This window comes from Oncorhynchus clarkii, chromosome 9, assembly GCF_045791955.1.
Source record: "Oncorhynchus clarkii lewisi isolate Uvic-CL-2024 chromosome 9, UVic_Ocla_1.0, whole genome shotgun sequence".
Taxonomy (NCBI): domain Eukaryota; kingdom Metazoa; phylum Chordata; class Actinopteri; order Salmoniformes; family Salmonidae; genus Oncorhynchus; species Oncorhynchus clarkii.
Genome location: NC_092155.1, coordinates 58,059,503 through 58,078,679, shown reverse-complemented (window position 1 = coordinate 58,078,679; position 19,177 = coordinate 58,059,503). Strand labels below are relative to the sequence as shown.

General features: G+C 42.9%; 1 protein-coding gene across 3 annotated transcripts; it reads left to right on the top strand.

The window, feature by feature from the left end:
* The first annotated feature begins 915 nt into the window (after positions 1 to 915).
* LOC139416614 (specifically androgen-regulated gene protein-like) lies at positions 916 to 11,916 on the top strand. 3 transcript variants are annotated; one of them, XM_071165486.1, is made up of 5 exons: positions 1,554 to 1,714; positions 7,566 to 7,929; positions 8,320 to 8,730; positions 8,781 to 9,631; positions 9,805 to 11,914. In XM_071165486.1, the coding sequence occupies exons 4-5, from the start codon at positions 9,403 to 9,405 to the stop codon at positions 11,445 to 11,447; spliced, it is 1,872 nt and encodes a 623-aa protein (XP_071021587.1). In that variant the 5' UTR covers positions 1,554 to 1,714; positions 7,566 to 7,929; positions 8,320 to 8,730; positions 8,781 to 9,402; the 3' UTR covers positions 11,448 to 11,914. The 3 variants fall into 3 exon arrangements, with proteins under 3 accessions (XP_071021586.1, XP_071021585.1, XP_071021587.1); XM_071165485.1 differs by lacking the exons at positions 1,554 to 1,714; positions 8,320 to 8,730 and adding an exon at positions 916 to 1,186 and having other exon boundaries at positions 7,566 to 7,751; positions 9,454 to 9,631; XM_071165484.1 differs by lacking the exon at positions 8,320 to 8,730 and having other exon boundaries at positions 1,542 to 1,714; positions 7,566 to 7,751; positions 9,454 to 9,631; positions 9,805 to 11,916.
* The last annotated feature ends 7,261 nt before the right edge of the window (positions 11,917 to 19,177 follow it).

Below are 19,177 nucleotides of genomic sequence, written 5' to 3'. Positions count from 1 at the left end.
AAGCTGAAACGTTTAATTTGGTTCTACACTCCAGCATTTTGAATTTGAGATCAAATGTTTCACGAGGCGACAATACAATACCTTTTATTTGAGGGTATTTTCAAACATATGTTCTACCGTTTAGAAATGAAAGCACTTTATGTATCTAGTCCTCCTTTTTGAAGTTGTCATAAGTGTTTGGGCAACTTTACCTATGTGTATTAAAGTAGCCAAAATTGTAGTATTTGATCCCATATTCCCATAGTAGTATGCAGTGACTACATTAAGCTTGTGACTCTACAAACTTGTTAGGTGCATTTGCAGTGTGTTTTGGTTGTGTTTCAGATTATGCTGTGCCCAATAAAAATGAATGGTAAGTAATGTGTGTAAATACGTGCTATTATGGAACATGAGACATGTCAATAAAACAGCTCAAACATGTTATTCATTATTTATTACACAAAATACAACAACAAAAAAGAATATGTATAGTACATGTTTTTGTTTCTATTAGCCTATTTGCTGGTAATGTGTTTGACATTATTTATGTTAAACAATGGGCAAAATAATCAGCCCTGTAGTGTGTAGTAATACGCTTCATAACCTTGTATCAAACATGAGTGTGGCTGCTTGTCAGGTCAAGTGCTTTCAGAACTAGGGATTCATAGCTCTAAAACTGAACCACAAGTCTTCACTCTAGTTAATTAGTGACTGGCTGGCTGGGCCTCGTGTCAACATGGCTAACAATGCCATACCACTATTTTCCCGGAGAGATCTCTCTGTTTACCATGGCTTTATTAAAGCACTCTTGCAAAATGCTTGATATGTGTTTGTTGATACTTAATAATAAGTGGAAATTCAGGTTGCACAATGCCAAGACAAACATTGATTTTCAATATTTGAGGAACAGGGTTGCAAACACGTAACATATACCTCACTTCTCATACCAGACTCATTAGCAGGCACCTCTATTCATGGCCGGAACAGCATCCTTAACTATCAGTGTCTATTTCAGGGTAGAGCCGGGACAACAGTCATCATCATCATGCAAATATGAGATGGCATCACTTTTTGTTCCAATGGAAATAGTATGCAAATTCTAGGATTTTCATAGATATGCTAAAGACGTCAACCTGCTTTCAGTGTCAGAAAAGACTCATCACAAGAATTGATCAAATCGGCATGCTATTTTTGGAATGACAGCAATGTGAGTGAGATATGTAATGGAAAATTCATTGTAGTTCATGAGTGTTGCAGAGAATCTATACTTCATCAAATGATATGTGCGTGCAATAAAAATCTATATCATTCATAAAACAATTTCAACAACGATTTGAACAAGATATAAGAAAATTACAATTATGAATCCAGGTTCCCAATTTAAAATGGTATTATAGTTTTGGTTCAATAACCCTGTAATACAGAATCATTCGATTTGAAATGTGGGGGTGTTCCTCTGTTACCCCATTGGTTCTTCCAGAAACACGGTCGATCAAACATGTGCTGATTGGCCACAAATATATTATGGGGAGGGACAAAGTGAGCCTCGCGCTCTCACCTGGAATTCAACAACGACTGCCAGTCTTCCGCACTGCTTTAGTAAAGGCTTATTGCATAGTTTCACAGAAAAACGGTATTGTATTTCAATAGGTTTGGATAATTGTGACGATAGTACGTTTCTTTGAGTGCAAATGCACTTTGTGGACAGCGAATAGTATTATTCTACTGCTCTCAGGTACGTTTAACTTTCTATACTTTTATTCTCTTTTGAAGTATTTTTCCTCTAAGAAACTGTTTTTATGCTTTCAAGCATGATTTGACACATCAAATTGAATTTGTCACATGCTTTGTAAACAACAGGGTATGTTTCGTTAGAATTCTCTGCGATGTGTAGATTATACACAGTCTGAGGATACACTGGTATTGGTAATGGAACAGGAAACTTTACTGTACAGTTGTTTTTATATTATTTCGACCAAAGTTCGACTATTGGCCCCGTTGTGAATGTGCCTATCTATACAGAGGCGTAAAAGAGCCTAGGCTACTATATCTAATATGTTTTACACGGCTGTGATGATATCAGGGGCCTGCCATGGGATATACCTCTCTCATCAAGAAGACTGATAGACACAGATGTTCGTTCACACTGCTGTGGTCATGTTATCTTATGGTTCACTGCTATGGTTGAGACACCACCCTGGAAGACAACAGAAAAGCGCTGAGTTGCCATTCAGTTGGTCAATTATGGGAGAGATAGATTCAGACAGGTGTACCTACTGTGGGAAAGTTTTCCACAAGAAAGATGATTGACACAATTCAACATCATAGTCACTGTTATGTCATATGGGGACCAGACCAAAAGGCAAGCTCTAATGTGGACTATAGATTAGTGATATGTGCCAATGCGTACTTGAGATTTCAATGTTTGCCAATCAATAAAACTATTCCCAAAGCCTGGACATTGACATTTTAATGGTGCAGACTGAGTGCCAACTGCCAAGCTAAACATTAATGGAATATTTCTTCATGCATGTACTCTGTGCAGGTTGGGAGTTGCACAACATGGTGTGGATGTCTGTTATGAACCTTTATTTACTGTAAATGATTAACTAGTTCTTTACTTAACCATTACATGCCCAGGTTAGTCTTTTTTTTTAGATCAAATATATTTTTGAAGAGATACCTGGTCCAACCAAGACAGCAGCAATGCTTTTGCTCAGCCTGTCCTTCATGTCACAGGACATACTTCACATTTCTCTTTCTGGCCTCTTTTATCGCCACAATAAGATCACTGTCACTCATTGAAATGGAACATAAGGCAATCCCCTTCCTGAATCCCAGGGCTTTCCAGCGGTTCAAAGTGCACTGAAGATCAGGCCATACAGTGGACATCGTGCTACCCCTTTCATTTACAGTGCACCTAATCAGCTCTCTCTATTTCCCCTTCTGCTTTGTAATTTACTTGAAATGCACAGAGGTACAGTCTTAGAAAAAAGTTGCTATCTAGTGAACCCTTTGAAGGACCCTTTTTGGGTCGATGGACAACCCTTTTTCCCAGAGGATTCTATACTGAACAAAAATATAAACAAAACATGTAAAGTGTTGGTTTCATGAGCTGGAATAAAAGATCCCAGAAATGCTCCAAAAAGCTTATTTCTCTCAAATTTTGTGCACAAATTTGTTACATCCCTGTTCGTGAGGATTTCTCCTTTGCCAAGCTAATCCATCCACCTGACAGGTGTGGCATATCAACAAGCTTTTTAAACTGCATGATCATTACTCAAGTGCACCTTGTGCTGGGGACAATAAAAGTCCACTCTAAAATATGCAGTTTTGTCACACAACACAATGCCAAAGATGTCTCAAGTTTTGATGGAGCATGCAATTGGCATGCTGATGCAGGAATGGCACCAGAGCTTTTGCCAGATAAATGAATGTTAATCGCTCTTATAAGCCGCCTCCAACGTCGTTTTAGAGAATTTGGCAGTGCGTCCAACCGGCCTCACAACCGCAAACCACGTGTATGGCATTGTGTGGGCGAGTGGTTTGCTGATGTCAACGTTGTGAACAGAGTGGCACATGGTGGCGTTGTGGTTGTGGTATGGGCATGCATGAGCCATGGACAATGAACACAATTGCATTTTAATCTATGGCAATTTAAATGCACAGAGATACCGTGACGAGATCCCGAGGCCCATTGTCGTGCCATTCATCTGCCGCCATCACCTCATGTTTCAGCATGATAATGCACGGCCCCATGTCGCAAGGATCTGTACACAATTCCTGGAAGCTGAAAATGTCCCAGTTCTTCTATGGCCTTTATACTCACCAGACATGTCACCAATTGAGCATGTTTGGGATGTTCTGGATCGATGTGTACAACCGCGTGTTTGAGTTCCCGCCAATATCCAGCAACTTTGCACAGCCATTAAAGAGGAGTGGGACAACATTCCACAGGCCACAATCAACAGCCTGATCAACTCTATGTGAAGGAGATGTGTCTTGCTGCATGAAGAAAATGGTGGTCACACCAGATACTGACTGGTTTTCTGATCCACACCCCTACCTTTTCTTTAAGGTATCTGTGACCAACAGATGCATCACTGTATTCCCAGTCATGTGAAATCCATAGATTAGGGCCAAATTAATTTATTTCAATTGACTGATTTCCTTATATGAACTGTAACTCAGTAAAATCTTTGAAATGATTGCATGTTGTGTTTATATTGCCTTTGACAATCAACCGCTCTCTGTCATGGATGATATTGGCTTTCACCGACTGGTCGAGCACCTTGAGCCCTGGTACACACTACCAAGTAGGCGCTATTTTTCAGATGTTGCCCTACCGGAGTTACACAATATTGTTGAAACGCACATCCCTGAGCTACTTGCTATGGGCGTCACTGCTATATTAGCTTCACGACTGATATTTGGACCAGCGATGTCAGCCCCATGAGCATGTGGGATTTCATACTGAGGAAAGCCGTATTGCATGCTCAAGAATGTGATGGTTCTCATACCGCTGCTGCCATTTCAATGGCATTTCAGACTTTGAAACATGAACACACTAGCTAGCTCCATTCGAACAACTGACTCGAGAAATAAGCTCTTCAACTGTGTCTGCAGCAGACGTGATACCCTCTGTCATGGCATTGAAACGCCTGCTCAAAACTGCAGACAGACCGTGGGGTTAAAACTTGTAAAAGTCCTTTACAAGAGGCTGTGAACAAGCGATCCGGTGGCATTCTCTCTGAGCCTCTTTACTGTGTCGCCACCATGCTTGATGCTATGTACAAGGACCGCTACTTCGATACAGACAAGAAACAGGGTTTACATGACATGTTAGACACAGCTGGACAAGATGGAAACAGACACAGTGACAGTGCCCCCCAAGGTAGAGAGGCCACGAACAGACAGAGCTGAAACTTCACTGCTTTACATAAATGATGAAATCCTGGTTGAGACTGAACAAATGAACAACGAAACAACGCAGCAAGTAAGTGAAAGAAATATGTTTTGAATATGTTTTACTGGTAATGGGGACATAAATGCCAACAAAATAACGTTTTGGTGTGTGTGTGTTTCAACTATTTAACTGTACTAGAAAAAGCCGCTCAAATGTTAAATATCGGGTTTCGGTATTTTTTTGGCAAGGAAAATATTGTGTATCGGCCAAAAATGTCATATCGGTGCATCCCTAATTTAATTTACTAATACAGTCTAATCATTTATCCGTGGAGCTAAAATCCTCTGGTGACACAGAAATGTAAAGCTGTGTATCGTCTGCGTAGCAGCGAAAATCAATGTTGTACTTACTGATAAAGCTGCCAAGGGGTAACATATACCAACTTAACAGTACCGGACCCAAAATCAAACCTTGTGGAATGCCACATGTGATATGAATTTTCTTTGAGTTATGTTCATCAAGGGTGACAAAAAAACTCTCGACCAGTTAAATAGGTCCTAAACCAATTTAGAACTGGACCGGAGAGGCCAACCCACCTCTCCAGTCTGTCCAGAAGCACATCATGGTCAACAGTGTCGAATGCAGCACTTAAATCCAAGAGTACAGAGACAGAGCTGTTTGGCATCGGTGTTGGCTCTAAGATCATTTACCACTTGAACTTAGGCTGTTTCTATTGTGGTGGCCCGAAAAACAGTTTGGAATTTCTTGAATGGAATGTTGGAGATTGGCTGAAATTTGCTAAGAGCTGAATAATCTAGATTCCTTTTTTTTAGTGCAGTGGGAAAGTAGGGAGTCATTAACAATAGTTTGCACTTCTTCAGATTTGCAATTAAAAACTGTTTTGAAGAAGGCGGTTGGATAAGATCGAGAAGGCTTAACTTGTGATATCACTTTCCTGAGTATTTCTGTGTCAACCAGGGGAAATAAATCTATAGTGTCTTTGCAATGGTAGGCTAGGGCACATACAATCAAACCAATATGGGTCCTCCTATGGGGACAGCCGAAGAACCCTTTGGGAACCCTTTTTTGTAAGAGTGTACGTCAGAGCATAGGGCACCAGCCAGGGCGGTTAGTTAAATGAAAAAACATGTTTTCTGGGAAGCAGGCAAAGTCACATTCCTAGGTGTATTAAAGCTTTGAGGTTGGTGCAGTGAGGTTGTCTCTCCCACTACAACCCTGTAGGTGCGTAGGCTGGGACTCAATGGGAGGTGCAAGCCTGGTTGCCGTCTCTGTTTAGCTATTTTGTACTCCGTGTCCTTGACAGGAGTGGAATGTTGGCTAAAACGACTGGTATCCAGACTAGGGAGGGGCAGGTTCTGGGACATTTTCTCAAAGGAAAATTCTGTTTATTGGAACCATCCAGGTGAGGGGCTGAAAGGAAAACTCCTTAAAGAAATTGCCATTTCACTTGCAACTCCCTTGATAAATAACTTCACAGCTACAGAACAGAGCATTTTGTTCAGTTGGACCTTATGACGTCTCAATGTGACATTGTTGGGTGGGGCGATATTTGGCAATTGCTTATATTTGTGTAATCAAAATGGCATAGGCCTAATTGTCCCAACCCTAACCCCATGCAATTCAGCAGCATTGAGTGCCTTTTTGATGGATCAGCAATAGTCTGGGTGTTTCAGTGGAAATCGAGTTAATGATGTACCGATGACGCATTTTACAATGACTTCAATGGAAATTCACTATCATTACTGTTCCTCTCTGCTTCTGTATGTGTAATCAAATGATAGAGGGTAATAAAACACAGTTGCCATTGACACTGGCACTGAACCATCTGAATGTGCTGAACTACTGTATAGGCCTATGCCTGGATAAAACTGAATAGTAACTGATGGTAAAATGTAATTTGATATGTTTTGTTCTAGTAAAACTGCCCACAAATCCCTGCTATGCATATTTATCACCACTAGTACATCTACAGTATTTTAACTACAGTGTAAGCCTAGATGTCAACAGGTTGTTGGTGGCATGACATGGTGTGGCATGTTGGTGATTGGGTTCACACAGTGCCACTTGGTATGGTTTAGTAGCTTCAGTGAGTATGTGGCTGGGTTAAAGATCTTAATCCTCTTCGATCCCTGTGGAGCATAAGGCCACAACAAGATCCCGCCATATGCCGGATGCTCCTTTGCAGTTTAAAGATATAGCATGAATCAAAGGCTAATAATCAGCTGTCCTTTGCTCACTGCTTGAGCTTTGTCCACGGCTTTGTCAGTGTATCCCTCTATTGGATAAGGACACATAGAGGCTAAATAGGGAGACAATATTGGTGATGTAATAATCCTGCCTGTAAGCTGCTGGCTGGCGTACTATTGTCCCTCCTGTACACTGATATACTGTACTGTATTAGAGACGTGTAACAGGATTCCTGTTTGTTGTAGAACTCTACCATGATATCACTGATCAAATATCAGTGCTAAGAAAAGACATGGTTTAAAAACATGAATAAGAGTATGTAACATATGTGTCCTAGTCTTTACCATGGGCTGTAATAGAGAAATACCACCATTTCCACTCGGGAAGCTCTGCTAAATGGAGCATCATGATGATGTAATGATTTTTGCCTTGAGCGTTAAAACTTCTTCTCTCCTTCCTTCTTTTTTTTCAGTTACTTCCCCATCTGGACCAATCGGTGACTTTCAGCCAATTAGCAGAGGCCCCCTGAACCCCTGGCACCTGTCCCTGTGCCATGCCGAAGAGTGACACGTGGCCGGGCGGTGTTGCCATGGAATCCTTGATCAGTATGGACAGCACTGGGAGCTGTGACAGTGTGGTTAGCATGAACTCTGGCTTTGTGAGTGCTGCCATAACCCTAGCCTTCCCCCTTTTCACGCCAACTGTTATTAGCACTTGCTGACCAGGAAAATGTTTGAGACCCTGGTGTTACCCGTTTCTAGTTTATTTAGTTGATGTGCTGCACTGCTGCCTTTGTGCTAAACACTTAGGGGTACTTTAGAAAGGATTTAAATGGCGTGGCCTCCCGGGTGGCGCAGTGGTTAAGGGCACTGTACTGTAGCGCCAGCTGTGCCATCAGAGTCCCTGGGTTCGCGCCCAGGCTCTGTCGTAACCGGCCGCGACCGGGAGGTCGATTGGCCTAGCGTCGTCCGGGTTAGGGAGGGATTGGTCGGTAGGGATCTCCTTGTCTCATCGTGCACCAGTGACTCCTGTGGGCCGGGCGCAGTGCGCGCTAGCCAAGGTTGCCAGGTAGCCTTGGTGCGGCTGGCTTCCGGGTTGGATGCGCGCTGTGTTAAGAAGCAGGACGCATGACATTCAGCCTTCGTCTTTCCCGAGCCTGTACGGGAGTTGTAGCAATGAGACAAGATAGTAGCTACTACAAAATTGGATACCACGAAATTGCGGAGAAAAAGGGGTAAAAAAAAAAATGAAAAAAAGGACTTTCTCACTCCCAATATTAATATTGACTATTATAAATCAATATTCAATCAATATATTTTATAAAGCCCTTTACAGATACCCAGCCTAAAACCCCATAGAGCAAGCAATGCATAAGCACAGTGGCTAGGAAGAACTCCCTAGAACGCAGTGTACAGTAGATAGGGTTCAGAGCCACTGTCTCCCAATTATAAGAGTCAGTGAGCTGCTGGGCTTGTTTCATGTTGGGGGTGAGAGATTGTAAGAGTCAGTGAGCTGCTGGGCTTGTTTCATGTTGGGGGTGAGAGATTGTAAGAGTCAGTGAGCTGCTGGGCTTGTTTCATGTTGGGGGTGAGAGATTGTAAGAGTCAGTGAGCTGCTGGGTTTGTTTCATGTTGGAGGTGAGAGATTATAAAAGTCAGTGGGCTGCTGGGCTTGTTTCATGTTGGAGGTGAGAGATTATAAAAGTCAGTGGGCTGCTGGGCTTGTTTCATGTTGGGGTGAGAGATTCAGATGTTTGTTCAGAGAGAGAGAAATAGAGAGAGAGAAATAAGAGAGAGGGAGAGAGAGAGACTGCTTTGAGGATGATCAGAACCTTGTCTGTTTAGTTCAGAGCTGTTCAGAGGCCACTCATTGAAATCCACTGCAATATATTCCTCTGGCAATGCAGTATAGGATACAAGCTAGCCAGGAGCAGTGCTGTGGTACATTGTCTTTCCATCGGTGTTGTGTGAAAGGTAAATGTCATTTTGATCACCTCTGTGTATCCAGTCTCACTGGGCCTCAATGTAATGTTCAGCCTAGCTGGAAGCAACAGAGAGACTGAATAAACACTGACTATTAACAACTGAAAATCAAGGCAAAATTGTTTGAAGGCCTCACCTAACATTATACAAGGATATAGTGTACACAGACATTCCTGGCATACATCTCCACATAGCTATGTAATCTTGATTAAAGAGGAGCACTTGATTGCAATGGTATCTTTATTCTGAATCTGTTTGTTCTCTACATTTGCAGTTTGTCTACGTTTCCGTGTTTCTTCTTTGTGCTAATTACGTGTGTATGTATGTATGTATGTATGTGTGTGTGTGTGTGTGTGTGGGGGGGGGGGGGGGGGGCAGAGTGATGACAGTCTGGAGCACCTCTCTGCTGAGGAGCGGGCATGCCTCATGTTTCTGGAGTCCACCATTGAGTCCCTGGAGATGGAGGAGGACAGTGGCCTGTCAAATGATGAGCCAGACCCCAGCAGCCTGGCAGCCAAACCTGGCCACCTTTCTATGGGACAGGCCAGATTGGAGGGTGAGTATCACCAAAAATATTTTGTTCAATTCTATGTTGTTGTTTTATCAGGAATTTATCATGCAGGAGACTAACAAATGTTTCCAGGTTTTGGGTCATGATTGTGCGAGCCAAGCTTAGGAACTTGTGGGAATTTGACAGTAAAATAATTGCTGTTTCTGCTTGCCTTCTAGATGTATCAGAACTCCAGCATTCTGACTCAGGAAGGGATCAGAAGTCCTTTCTGAACTGCATAGCGCCTACACCACTTAGAGTGGCAAATAGCCTTGCCAGTATCCAGCTCAAAGCCCCAGGTTCTGCCACCCAGCCCACTGCTCCAGCTGCAGCAATTGAGCCTAGAGCCCCAGCCCCAGTAGTAGCAACCCAGCTCAATACCCCAGGGGCATTTACTGATCTCAAACCTCCAGGGGTAGTCACTGAACCCACAGTCTCAGAGGTAGTCACAGAACGTAAAGCTCCAGAGATAGCAACTGTGCCCAAGTTCCCAGAGTTGATGACTGACATCAAATCTCCTGGGTTGGACACTATTTCAAAAGTTCCGGTGTTGTCCACTGAGTCTAAAACTCCAGAGTTAGCTGCAGACCCAAAAGCTTCTGCCTCGGACACGACCCCATCCTCAGCCACCTCAGATAATTCTGTGGACAACATGCCTAAAGGAGTCTCTGTAGACAGCAAGTCTGCAAAACGGCAATCTAAGGTTCACTCTGAGCTGGATCTGAAGCTGATTCCCCCTCCCTCAGACTTCAGGGATGATGAGCCAGAGGAGGAGAGTGAACTTCCAGTGCCTGCAGTACTCCGAGTTCCACTAACCTACAGTGAGCTGGAGCAACTACGCAGGAGAGCTCCACCAGCCTCGCCTGGAGCCCAACAGACACCACCTTCTAAACCTCCTGTTGATCTGCCTGTACCTGTTAGTACCAACTCACCACCCTCCCACTCAGAGGCCCTAACCATCCCCATTTCTGAGACCCTGGAAACAAAGAACCCACCTGCCGTGGCCCCTAAGCCCAAGAGGCTTCCCTCCAACATCATCCAGAAGTCACACAAGTCAGATAGTCACCCAGGCCCCCCCCTCTCCTTGCCCATTGACAGGTCGATCATTGACCCCCAGAAGGTGCGTTTGGAGGCTCTACGGAAGCTCGGGCTCCTGAAGGGTGAGGATGGAGACTCAGGCCCTGTAGTTTCACCCAAATCCCGGAAGTCATGGGCACCCACTCCCTCTCTTCGCAGCCCAGATGCCACCCAGACCCAAGCCCCAGCCCAAATCCCTACTACTTCCCCAGCCACTACCCCTGGCCAAGTCCCAGCCACTATCCATACCTCAATCCCAGTGCCTGCTGCAGTTGCTGTCCCAGCTACCACAGTACCAGCCCGAGCCACTACCCTTGCTCCACTTCCAGCCCCAATCCAATTTAGTGACAATGCCAAAGCTCTGCTCTTGCCCCTTACAACCCCTCCTTCACCACCCAAGCATATTCCCCCTCCCGTAAGGGTCAAATCAGCCACTCTGGAGCGCTCCAGCATGGGCCAGAGAAGCTACATGGCCAGCAATGCCTCCCTCAGGGCAAACCAGGCTCCCAGTGTCCCTTTGTCCCCCAGAGACCAGCGTAACTCTAGACCCCGCCCGGCCTCCCTAGGAACTGGGAAAGACTTCATGAATGTTCAGGGTGAGGCCTGCCACCCCCAACCAGGTCATGGGGAGTCTCAGAACAAGCTGCCCCGCTCCCATGGTATCAGTGTGCTGATCTGCCCCAACAGCAAGAGTGGAGAAGACCGACGAGAGGCCTTGAAGAAGCTAGGACTGCTGAGCGACTGAGGGAAGGGAGAGGGGAAATGGAACTGCACCATTATGAAATCCATATGAGGGGTGAGGTCTGAGGAGGAGGAATGTCCTTAATATGGATTCTGTATAACTAAGCCCTCCTCTAGTTTTTGACACTGAAACTTATAGGAAGATTACTCTCTCCATAAGGCCTTCTTTGAAGCAACATGCAGAGAGCACTATTTGTTTGATGAAGGATTGTTTGGCTTTACAGAAACCTGTATATTTATGGAGTGTATTTTTGCCTTCTTGCTGCACAGAAATGCTGTATGTACCCTAAGACTGGCTTTCATGAATAACCTGTATCATACTACTATGAGATACTACTCTAACTACAGTTTGCAGTACAGTGAGTATATATGTATATTCCTCGTGAAATGTGTTAGGCTGTTTGTGAATCTAATTTGACATTCAGTAATTTGATCATTGTCTATTTTCTAAATAAAATATAATACACTTTATGTAAGGATGTTTGTGTGTCATTAACTTGTTCATAATATATACAAAAATATGTGGACACCCCTTCAAATTAGTGAATTTGGCTATTTCAGCCACCATTTTCTGTTGACAGATGTATAAAATCGAACACACAGCCATGCAATCTCCATAGAGAAACATTGGTAATAGAATGGTCTTACTGAAGATCTCAGTGACTTTCAACGTAATAGGATGCCACCTTTCTAACAAGTCAGTTTGTCAAATTTCTGCCCTGCTAGAGCTGCCCTGGACAACTGTAAGTGCTGTTATTGTGAAGTGGAAATGTCTAGGAGCAACAACGGCTCAGATGCAAAGTGGTAGGCCAAACAAGCTCACAGAACGTAACCACGAGTGTGTCTCTCCTCGGTTGCAACACTCTCTGGAAACTGTCTCTGGAAGCAACGTCAGCACAATAACTATTCGTCAGGAGCTTCATTAAATGAGTTTCCATGGCCGAGCCACACAAGCCTAAGATCACCATGCGCAATGCCAAGTGTTGGCTTGAGTGGTGTAAAGCCAGCCACCATTGGACTCTGGAGCAGTGGAAACGCATTCTCTGGAGTGATGAATCACTCGTCACCATCTGGCAGTCCGACGGACAAATCTGGGTTTGGCAGATGCCAGGAGAGTGCTACTTGCCTGAATGCATAGTGCCTACTGTAAAGTTTGGTGGAGGAAGAATAATAGTCTGGAGCTGTTTTTCATGGTTCGGGCTAGGACCCTTAGTTCCAGGAAAGGGAAATCTTAAATCTACAGTATACAATGACATTTTAGACGATTCTGTGCTTCCAACTTGGTGGCAACAGTTTGGGGAAGGTCCTTTCCTGTTTCAGCACGACAATTCCCCTGTGCGCAAAGCGAGGTCCATACAGAAATGGTTTGTCGAGATCAGTCTGGAAGAACTTAACTGGCCTCAAACCCATCAAACAGCTTTGGGATGAATTGGAAAGCTGACTGCTAACCAGGGCTAATCGCCCAACATCAGTGCCCGACCTCACTAATGCTCTTGTGACTGAATGAAACCAAGTCTCCGCAGCGATATTTGAACATCTAGTGGAAAGCCTTCCCAGGAGAGTACAGGTTGTTATAGTAGCAAAGGGGGACCAACTCCATATTATTGCCCATGATTTTGGAATGAGATGTTCGACAAGCAAGTGTCCACATACTTTTGGTTATGTAGTGTATGTTGTGCTCTTATGAAGAACAATGCACAACCCTTTGTGCTGTGTTTTCAAATGGAGAAGAAACCTGATGGTATTTTTACAGTTAGGGATGTGCCTTTATAACTTCTCCTTTCACATATCCTTTGACATGAACATTGACAGCATTGGTTGGACTTCATTTCCTAAAGTTCCTCTAATTCCTAAAAAAAAATGTGGAACCATGCCAACCAGTGGAAAAAGGATCTGATTTGCTCATATTATTTTGTTTGGTGTAGTGATTGGCAGTTGTAAAGGAACCAAATTATAAGGTAGAGAAAATGTACTACTACGTAGCCTACAGTACAGTAGATAGAAGCTTCAGTAGCCAGCCAGTCAGTGATAGAAATCTGAAATGTGGTTTGTGTGGTTTAAGGTGTGACGCACATCAAAACCCATTATACAAACTGGTTGTTGAGCAGCAATATAGGTCTGTAAGTGGTTAGCAGATGACTGAAATACTGTTTGTCTAGTTGAGAGAGAGCTGGTTCCTCTTTTCTGGTTCCTAAAATTGTATCCCCTTTTAAAATAACATCAGGTTGGGTTCATATGATTTCTAATCATTGTCTGTCAAAACTCATCATACTCAAGTCAAAATTATGAAGTATAGCATTTAGAATAAGTGGCTCATTAAGGCCTAGATTTAGTCAGATCAAGCATTAACCGGCGATAGTCTACACCCGCATAGCTGATGTTTCAGCGGGTAACGGTTGGAGCGGGTAACGGTTGGAGCTGTCAAATTGGTGAGCAGTTGTTCTTGACCATTGTCACGAAGCCACACCCGTCCCACTCGTGTTAAAGTTTACAGTGAGAAACTAGGCTAAATAGAAATAATGACGCTCAAATTGTAAAATGATTAAACACAATAGTGAGGATTCTATCAGCCTAATTGAAGTGTAGATTATATCTCACATTCCAGTGTTAGAACTTGTAAACAAGGCTGCATGGGATTTATATTAATGCGACTCCGTGCATCCAATGGCAATGTCCGCTTTAGGTACAGCCTAAAGCTGCTTGTGGATTTGACAGCTTTAACGCAGTTCCACCTCCGACACCATGAAAACATCAGCTATGCAGATGTTGGCTAAAGCGGATCTGACTGGAACAGGTGTTCCCAATGGCAGGACTTACTAAACCATGTCAATGGTTTGTTTTGGAAAGAGAGAATAGACCTTGATACCCTTTGTATATGACCTCTTCAATTTAGACAACACTTTAACGTTATGAGTGGGGTGTAATGCTTGTAATATAAAGAAATGCTTGGTCCAATGAATTTTAGTTGTGAAACAAAAGGTGACTTGTAGGCTACAGATAGAACAGCACATTGTTGATACGGACCCTTCAAAGTAGAGGAATGTTAATGGCTGTTAATCTGTCAGCTGCATTGGGCTTTGTCTACTGTGAGTGTCCCCAATACAGGCCCTGGTTTGTCATGTCAACATGTATACGGTCAACAAATTGGTGTCACAGCTGCAGTGTCAGCAGTTCTATCTGATGACACAAAAGTGGAGGAACCTGTTAATTCATGAGCTCATATTAACCCTTGTGTGCTGAAACAACCTTTCTATTCTATTGATCTCTGTTTAACCGTTGTGTAGCCTTAACATTCTGTATACTCCCCTTGTCCCAAGGGTAAAAAATGACCCGCCTTCACTAAACCCCTAAAATAAAGCATGGGGCGGCAGGGTAGCCTAGTGGTTAGCGCATTGGACTAGCAACTGGAAGGTTGCAAGTTCAAACCCCCGAGCTGACAAGGTACAAATCTGTCGTTCTGCCCCTGAACAAGGCAGTTAACCCACTGTTCCGAGGCCGTCATTGAAAATAAGAATTTGTTCTTAACTGACTTGCCTAGTTAAATAAAGAAAAAAATGGAATTTTAAACCCCAAATCTATTTTTCTATGAAGAAACAACCTGTCATTCATCCCAAACGTTGTGAATATCTGGGTTTTCCCTCTTCACAATGCAGGAAGACTGCATTTCATCAGTGGACACCACTCATTTTATTACAACACGCCTGTCATAATGGTTTTCTTTACTAAAGTAGAGGTTTATTATTGTTATTGCTAAAGGTACTGCAAAAGTGTAAACAAAAATGTTTTACCACGAGAGCAGTAGTATAGCCTAAGAAAGTAGCAGAAATGTGCAGAAAGTAGTTGTGACTGCATTTTATTGAAGGGAAACAATAACAGTCTTGAACTTTTTTGGCAACATAGTGATATATTCTTATATACTGTACAATGAGGAATTCAACTTCAAAGTACTAGTCTTCTCCCATTTTTTAACCATCGCCCCCACCCACAAGGTGTATAAACAACAACAATAAATACAAATAAAATAAGATAATAGATACAAAACAAAAATGTGGAGAACTTAAATCAATCAACTCTAATTAGCACATGTAGGACAGTATACAAGTGTGTGTACATGGACTTTTCAGATGTATTTCTCACATATGCAGCACATAGTATTGGTTTATAAAGTCCTTCTTTGGGGGCAGAATTGGCATCTCCTCCTCTTGTCTGCTCCAGCTGCAGCCTCAGGTGGGTCAGGACAAGATTCAGCCCCCTGAACAGCTTTCACCAGCACTGCAGAGGCTGTGCGGGGGAGGCGCTCCCTTCTTTGAATGTGTGGGGTTACAAGTGCCTTTCTCAGCTGCTTCAGGAACACCCTCCTCTTGTTCCTCTTATCAGGCATCCAGGTAGGGTTGATCTTGTTCCATATCACGAAGGCATTCTATGAGGACACATCAATGATGTTATGGAAGATGACCAGGGGCCAGCAGGCAGTCATCCTCCTGCAGCTGTAAGTTCCAATCACCTTGTCCAGGTTGTCCACACCTCCTTTGTTATGGTTGTAGTCCAGGATGATGGCTGGCTTCCTGTCCTCACGATCACTGATCTCAGCTGTTTTGTGCAGTGTACTCAGGAGGACCACATTGTTGTTCCTCTTTTGGGGGGTAAGAAACTAGAGTGGTGGTGGGGCTGAAGGCAAACTTTGATGAGAAGGCCTTTCTCCTCCTTGTTGTGAGGAGTGCAGGGGGGAGCTCACGCTTGTTCTTTCTAACTGTGCCAATCATGGTGATCTTCCTATTCGGGAGCTACTGGCTGAGTTCATAAGAGGTGAAGAAATTGCCACACGTGACATTGTGCCTCCTCAGTCCATCTGTCACATCAAGCACAACCCGCATCCCCTGGTTCTTCTCCAGGCCTCCACTGGTCGGCTTCCCTGTGTAGACTTTCATCTTCCAAGCGTAGCTGGATTGTGCGTCACAGGCCACCCATATCTTGATGCCATACTTTAATGGCATATACTGCCGGAAAGGACAGGGACCTTTTGACAAGTGAGATAACTATCAGTAATTAGTATCAGTGTCACAGAAAACAATCACATAAATCAATGATATTACAGCAATACATAATAAAATTAACAGTGGAAATCACTTACATTACAGAATGGAACCAGTTGCTCATCCACTGTTACTTCAGGCCCAGGGTTGTAGAGGTATGGCAGACGCTCCACCCACTTCTCCCAGACCTTTCCTATGGCTCCACCCACTTCTCCCAGAACTCTCCTATGGCTCCACCCACTTCTCCCCGACCTCTCCTATGGCTCCACCCACTTCTCCCAGAGCTCTCCTATGGCCGCCAGTTTGTCTCTCACACGTCTTGCAGGTCTTGACTCCCGGTTATCAAATTGTAGCATTCTTGAAGCATTCGTGCTTCTACACCTGCATTGCCTGCTGTTTGGGGTTTTAGGCTGGGTTTCCGTACAGCACTTTGAGATATCAGCTAATATACGAAGGGCTATATAAATTGATTTGATTTGATTTGAGAAAGTGTGAAAGACTTTCAGTGGCATCATGGCACGTAAAATCGCCTTTCCACTCTCTGCATCCCAGAGACTACATGTAGCCTCGCCTCGGGACCTATACACACCCGCTAAGATTAGCAGCCCTATGTAGGCACGCAGGTCAAAATCTGATCTACGACCTGTTGGGCACTGAAACATGCACTTATGGCTTCAGCAAAGAGAGAACTGGGGGGACTGTCATCTGCAGCACCTTTATAGCCTCTGACTGCATTTCCCATTAGTAAACAATGCTTTCAAGAAATGTTTATTTTTTTCTGAAATGTTGTTTATTTTGTCTGAAATTGTTTTTATTTTGTCTGTGAACTTGAGTCATGTGTGGGGTCGTGGGGGGGAGATGCACAAGAACGATTTCGTTTTGTCTGAGTTCAATCAGTAGCACACAATCTCAATTTCTCAATGTGTGTGTGTGTATGTCTTTGTGGTTTTTGTGGTGTGTAAATGATTTTATAACTACCGGGTCAAAAATGACCCTAAGACAATCTTTGTACCCTGGTGGTGTACAGCTTTCATGGAAATATGAACAAAGGCGATGTTTCACTTTTTCTAATGTTGGGGTCACTCTAGGAAAGTCAGCAAATTTCAAGTTGAAAAAATATCATTTAGGGGGCTTTCTCTGCTGTTAAACATAGTTTAAGGGTCTTTTTTGTTGTTGTTACCTTTAAGACAACACAAGGGTTAGTATGACTTGATTTAATATTGTATCATTTAGAGACATTATACATGGTTTAAAAACTTGTTGTACTTCTACAGCACTGGATATAATCTCAGCACAGTTTTGGATGAAATTGATGCTCGAATGATTTTCTTGTCTGTTTCCATTCCAGTTTCAAGGGTGAGTCAGAAAGACCAGTACACAAACCTAATACACAAAATAGTACCTGACACACCCCTTATCTGCTCCAATTGTTTTTAAGAGATGGTTATTGTCTACCCCCGTTTATATCTGGTGCTAACATGGGTCCTTTGTCCTGAGCTTGTGTACATTCTGATTGTGCCCACATTTCCAGAAACGTGTTGTCTACACATAGTATTTTAAATGTATGTTATCTGTCCACTGTGTCTGTATTGTGACCAGATATCATGGTACCTTCCTTTAGGCACATTATGTCACAGCTTTTCTTTCAAAATAAGATATGTTATTTTTTGTAAGACATATATTGATATATCTTCAGTCAATGCCGCAACCTGTCAATGATTTTAGAGGGTGGAATAATTATGATTTAAATGGTTTCTCTGTCCAGAGATGTCTATACAAGGCATGTTTGACTACCTCTGGAGGTGGCGAGGAGGATCTGATCAGAATAAGATCACAATGTGTCTTTTGATTGTCTACACCTGACTAAAAATGTTGGCACATTCAGAATGTGGACAAGATCAGGACAAAGGATGCAAGTTAGAACCAGGTATAAACAGGGATTCTGAGATGTCCTCCTTAGTCTCATAAACATATTTAAAGAAAAGGGCTACTTTGACATCAAATAATATTAGAAATTAGAAACTCAATTACAGTATGTTTATTTTGAAGTGTTTTTGACAGAAACAAGCTCGTAATCTTGTTTCATTTCATCTCTGTACATACTTTTTTATATTTTTTTTGTTGTACAGTTGATAAAGGTACATGCACGTGTGCATCTTCATCTTCATGGGTTGAACACAGTAGGCGAGCATTTAGAGAACAAACGAGAGCTACAAGAAATGTAAGAACAGCAATTCCATTCATTTAAAAAGACAATACAAAATCCAGACATTTTTACATGAGCAATAACAATTTTCAAGTGCAAATACCATTATCAACTCTATGATACATCATAGCAAACTCATGTAAAAAAAAAAAAAGAATAATAAAAAAACTCAACCATCTGATGTGTTCAGGCTGCAGGGACAGAGGGATGAAGAGAGGGAAAGGATGAGTTGAGACAGGTGGAAACAGTGAGCGCTATGGACTGTTTGCTATTGACATCGAAATGTTGGAATTAAAAAAACAGGGTGGTATAAATACTAATGGCAACTTTAAAACGAACATTCAAAAGAACACAGATATGGCAGATGTTCTGTGATGTGTATTAAACAGTTCCTTCTGACTATGAGGTCTGCATGGCTAGGCCACGCTTGTCTTGCAATTTAGCAATGTGGTCAAAATCCTTTTCTCTTATCTAGAAGCACCTGTGCTTACAACT